The sequence below is a fragment of the Nerophis lumbriciformis genome, linkage group LG22, assembly GCF_033978685.3.
Source record: "Nerophis lumbriciformis linkage group LG22, RoL_Nlum_v2.1, whole genome shotgun sequence".
Taxonomy (NCBI): Eukaryota; Metazoa; Chordata; class Actinopteri; order Syngnathiformes; family Syngnathidae; genus Nerophis; species Nerophis lumbriciformis.
The window spans coordinates 7,649,959-7,654,958 of NC_084569.2; the positions used below are offsets into that span (position 1 = coordinate 7,649,959).

General features: G+C 34.1%; 1 protein-coding gene across 1 annotated transcript in view; it reads right to left on the minus strand.

Moving 5' to 3' along the window:
* fam20ca (FAM20C golgi associated secretory pathway kinase a) overlaps positions 1–5,000 on the minus strand; it is a 113,358-nt gene that overhangs the window by 106,814 nt on the left and 1,544 nt on the right. The window contains exon 2 of the mRNA XM_061974330.2: positions 156–352. Coding sequence (XP_061830314.1) covers positions 156–352 — 197 coding nt within the window. The remainder of the gene's footprint in view (positions 1–155; positions 353–5,000) is intronic.

Below are 5,000 nucleotides of genomic sequence, written 5' to 3' on the forward strand. Positions count from 1 at the left end.
ACAACGGGACAACTTCACTGCTTTTGGGTTTGGTACGTCGTCTGAGTCTTTTCCGGCATTGCTCTCTCATGTCAAAACCGTGTCGACTTCCTCAAATACCTTTCCTGCACTCCTACTTCCACAATGACGCAACGGAATGTCCCTGAGGGACTTACCCACGCTGGTGATCTTCTGCGTCACCAGGTCTTTGAGCAGGGCGTCCAGCACCGGGTTGTGTCTGGCGTACAACTCGTAGCGGTTGATCCCGATGTGGAAACGCAACCAGTTGGGGTAGGACTCCGCGGTGGCCTGGACCACCGGGGAGTTCTCCTCCTCGTTCTCCTCCTCCTGGTCGGTGTCACCCTCGTTGGCCCTGGGGAGAGGAAGAGAATGATTGAGACAGGACATTCGCTTATCTAAAGGAAGCAAAATCTAATAAGATGTAGGATGAATCAGAGGTTGCACGACCGGAAAGAGGATGTCATGACAACATGACGAATGCATGAGCGCAACAATATTGCAACACTTTCTTGACGTTGTGTGCTATTTTGTCATCAAACATCCTCACTTACAGCATGTTGGAATAAACGCAAAAAGATCCTTTTATGTACGTTGGTACAATTTAACCTTGTACCTCAGCTATTAAACATTAATAGGTTTCCTGCTCTTGCAAATTAATTCATTAATTAATTTTAGCTTTTGTAGACAACAGGGACTAACGTTTATTGATAATTGGCCCTCTTTCTGGGGCAAACCAGGCTTGCTGATGAGAGATGGCCTTCACCCTAACCAGGAAGGCGCCATCATCCTGACTAAGAACATAGATTTCTGTTTGAGTCACACTTGACTAACTACACTAGTTAGTCACAGGCAATTACAGAGTCTGCTAGTCCGGGTGAGGAGTCAGTTAAGATAGAACTAGCCAGCGCCAGGCTGGAAAATCCCTGCACACATAGCATTTCTCTTAGAATAATACACAACTCACATAATGTTTTTTCTGCAGTGACTGTGCCAGAGGTGGACATGCATTCTACTGAGGTGGCAAATAATGATGCGTTCAGTGTATCGCGGCACCAAGCAAACAATCTGAAAATTCCCGTCATTTCAATTCCTAGATATGGTCAATTCCTAGATATGGTCGAAATTATAATTTATTTATTTATTATTTTGACAATACATTAATCCCATTGTTTATCACTGTTAATTTGTATTCCTCCGAGGTAGGAATTAACAATTAATCATTAATATTCACACAGAGTTTTCTACACCAAAATTCATCCATTTATTCTTCTTCTTCTCCAGATTTTGGTGCGCTCTACCTTCCACATCCCTTGACAAATTCCAAAAAATCCCAGATTTCCCAGAATTCCAGGTTTTCCGGGACATTTTTCCCATTCAAAATGAATTGGCCGTTTTTCAAACTTCCACCATTTTCGCATTTTTCAACCGATTCAAACTATTCCACCTTCAACAAATTCCACCATTCTGGAAATTTAAACTTCCTCTTTTCTAAGTTCAAAAAAATTCCAGGATTTTCCAGAATTCCTGGTTTTCCAAAGCCCTATTGCCACCCCTTTTTCTGGCGACTACTCCTACCACATTTTTCAACCCACTTCAACCGTTCCACCGTCAAAACATTCCTCTTAATCAGGACAAAAAACAAAGTTGTTTTTTGAACTGGAAAAATTCCTGGTTTTCCCGAAAATACAGGAAGCCCATAATACCATTTCCCAATTCAACATGTTACGACTTGAACATTTCTCGACCGATTTGAAAAATTCCAACACCAACCATTTCAACTCATTCACCCCATTTAATTTTAATTTTTTTTTACCATTTTTAAAAATATTCTCGCTTTTCCTGAAATTCCCAATTTTGGGGGGAAATTCCCATTTAAATCAATGGGACATTCTTGAAAGTTCCACAACTCCCACATTTTTCATCTGATTCAAACCGTTCCAACTTCAAAATATTCAGCCTGTTCAGGAACTGTGTGCTCTACTTTAACAATTCTAAAAAAAATTCCAGGATTTCAGTTCAACTTCAGCATTGGAGCATTCACACGCAATTCCTTCAGGAATTGCCTCATCTAGTTGTTCTTCTTCTTCTACAGATTTTAGCGTACTCTACCTTCCACAATTTTCACCCGATTCAAACCGTTCCAACTTCGAACTGTTCAGCCTATTCAGGAATCGCGGGCTTTCCCTTTACAGATTCCAAAAATTCCCAGATTTCCCAGAATTCCAGGTTTTCCTTGACATTTTTCCCCATTCAAAATGAATTGGCCATTTTTCAAACTTCTACCATTTCCACATTTTTCAACCGATTCAAACCATTCCACCTTCAACATATTCCACATATCTTGGACATTCAAATTATAATTTTTCAAAGTTCAAAACAATTCAAGGAATTCCAAGAAATCCTGTTTTTTCAACCCCTTTTTTCACCCTATTTTTTTGTCGACTACTCCTTCCACATTTTTCAACCGTTCCACCGTCAAAACATTCCTCTTAATCAGGACAAAAAACCAAGTTGTTTTTTGAACTGGAAAAATTCCTGGTTTTCCCAAAATTCCAGGAATTCCATAATATCATTTCACAATTAAAAATGTTACTACATCAACATTTCTTGACCGATCGGAAAAATTCCAACACCAACCATTTTAACTCATTCAGAACATTCACCATTTTTAGCATTTTCCAAAAAAAATCCCGCTTTTCCCAAAATCTCCAGGAAGTTCCCATTGAAATGAATGGGACATGTTTCCAAGTTGCACAATTCCCACATTTTTCAACCTATTCAAACCATTCCAACATCAACACATTCCACTCATCCTGGACATTCAAACCAACACTTTGCCAAGTTTCAACCCAAATTCCGGTTTTCCTGGAAACTCAAAATCTTCAACATTCAAACCATTCCAACATTCATACTACATTCTGTCAGCAGTTCAGTTCAACTTCAGCATTGGAGCATTCACTCGCAATTCCTTCAGGAATTGCCTCATCTAGTTATAAATCTAATATTGAATATATTAATATGATATTATTGTCCATTTTGCCATTTTTATGCTTAAAAATGCCAAAAATACATTGAATATCCTAAAAAAAAAAAAAATGTTTTATTTTATTTTAAATCTGCAGCGTAGTGAAGCCACAATCTTTCAAGGGCGATGTGGGTAGGAAATAAAGTATAGACTAGGGGTGTCTAAAGTGTAGCCTGAGGGCCATTTGCATTCCACAGCTCCTTTTTTAGTGGCTTGCGACACATTCTACCAACAAAATAAACACGTCCCGGATTAGAACATTACATGCAAAAACAAAGAAAAGATGGAATCGGACCAAATCCCATATAAATGGGACCTGGCAACAACAATGGCCTGTGGGTCTTTCTGTATGCGGTTGCTGATCCGTTTCTTGCAAGAAGTGGTAAGTTTTTGAGTTGCTTGAGTCCTCCAAAAAGTTTTTGTTAGCAAAATAATATTAATATTAGACATAAAAAAAATAAATTAAAAAAAAATAATAATACAAAAAAACAAAACAACAACAACAACAACAAAAATAAAAATAAAAATAATTATATATATATATATACCCTGAACAGGCTTGTAGGGAGCCTGAACAGGCTTGTAGGGATGAAATAGCCTCTATGTTTTTTCCTGACCTAACGTATATTCCACTCTACCCCTGTTTTTTCCTGACCTAACATGTGTATATATATATATATATATATACACGTTAGAAAAAACTTTTATCACATCATTTATTCAGAAAGCATAAATAACGACAAATAAAGGTAGAATACTATTAACCGCAACATGTTAGTGTAAAAAAAAAAGAATATTAGGATTTGTACATTTTCAGAATGTGCTTCTTCAATTGTTTAGAAAACAATCTGAAGTTGTCTTTATTTTTAAGTTATCGTGCCGTCATTTCACCAGAGAGTAGCTTTTTCTCCATGTGGACCCCCGATCTAAAATGAGTTTGACACCCCTGTTGTAGATAATATTGTATAGTATTAATATATACATTATGTATGTATGTAGATGATAAATAGATAATATACTGTAGATAATATTGTAGCTAGAGCGATAGATATTAACATATATATGTATGTATGTATGTATGTGTGTAGATGATAGATAGATATATAATATACTGTAGATAATATTGTAGATAGAGATGGATATTAAGATATATATTATGTATGTATGTATGTGTGTATGTAGATGATATATATAATGTAGATAATATTGTAGAGAGATAGATAGATTTTAAGATATATATTATGTATGTATGTATGTGTGTATGTAGATGATATATATATATAATATAATGTAGATAATATTATAGAGAGATAGATATATTTTAAGATATATATTATGTATGTATGTATGTGTGTATGTAGATGATATATATATATATATATATACATATATATATATATATATAATGTAGATAATATTGTAGAGATATAGATATATTTTAAGATATATATTATGTATGTATGTATGTATGTATGTATGTATGTATGTAAGTATTTATGTATGTATGTATGTAGATGATAGATAATATACTGTAGATAATATTGTAGATAGAGATGGATATTAATATATATATTATGTATGTATGTATGTGTGTATGTAGATGATATATATATAATATAATGTAGATAATATTGTAGAAAGATAGATAGATTTTAAGATATATATTATGTATGTTTGTATGTATGTATGTATGTATGTAAGTATTTATGTATGTATGTATGTAGATGATAGATAATATACTGTAGACAACATTGTAGATAGAGAGATAGATATTAAAATATATATTATGTATGTATGTATTTATGTATGTATGTATGTATGTAGATGATAGATATATAATATACTGTAGATAATATGTGTAGATAGATAGATATTAAGATACATATTATATATGTATGTATGTATGTGTGTAGATGATAGATAGATAGATAATATACTTTAGATAATATTAAAGATAGAGAGATATATATTAAGA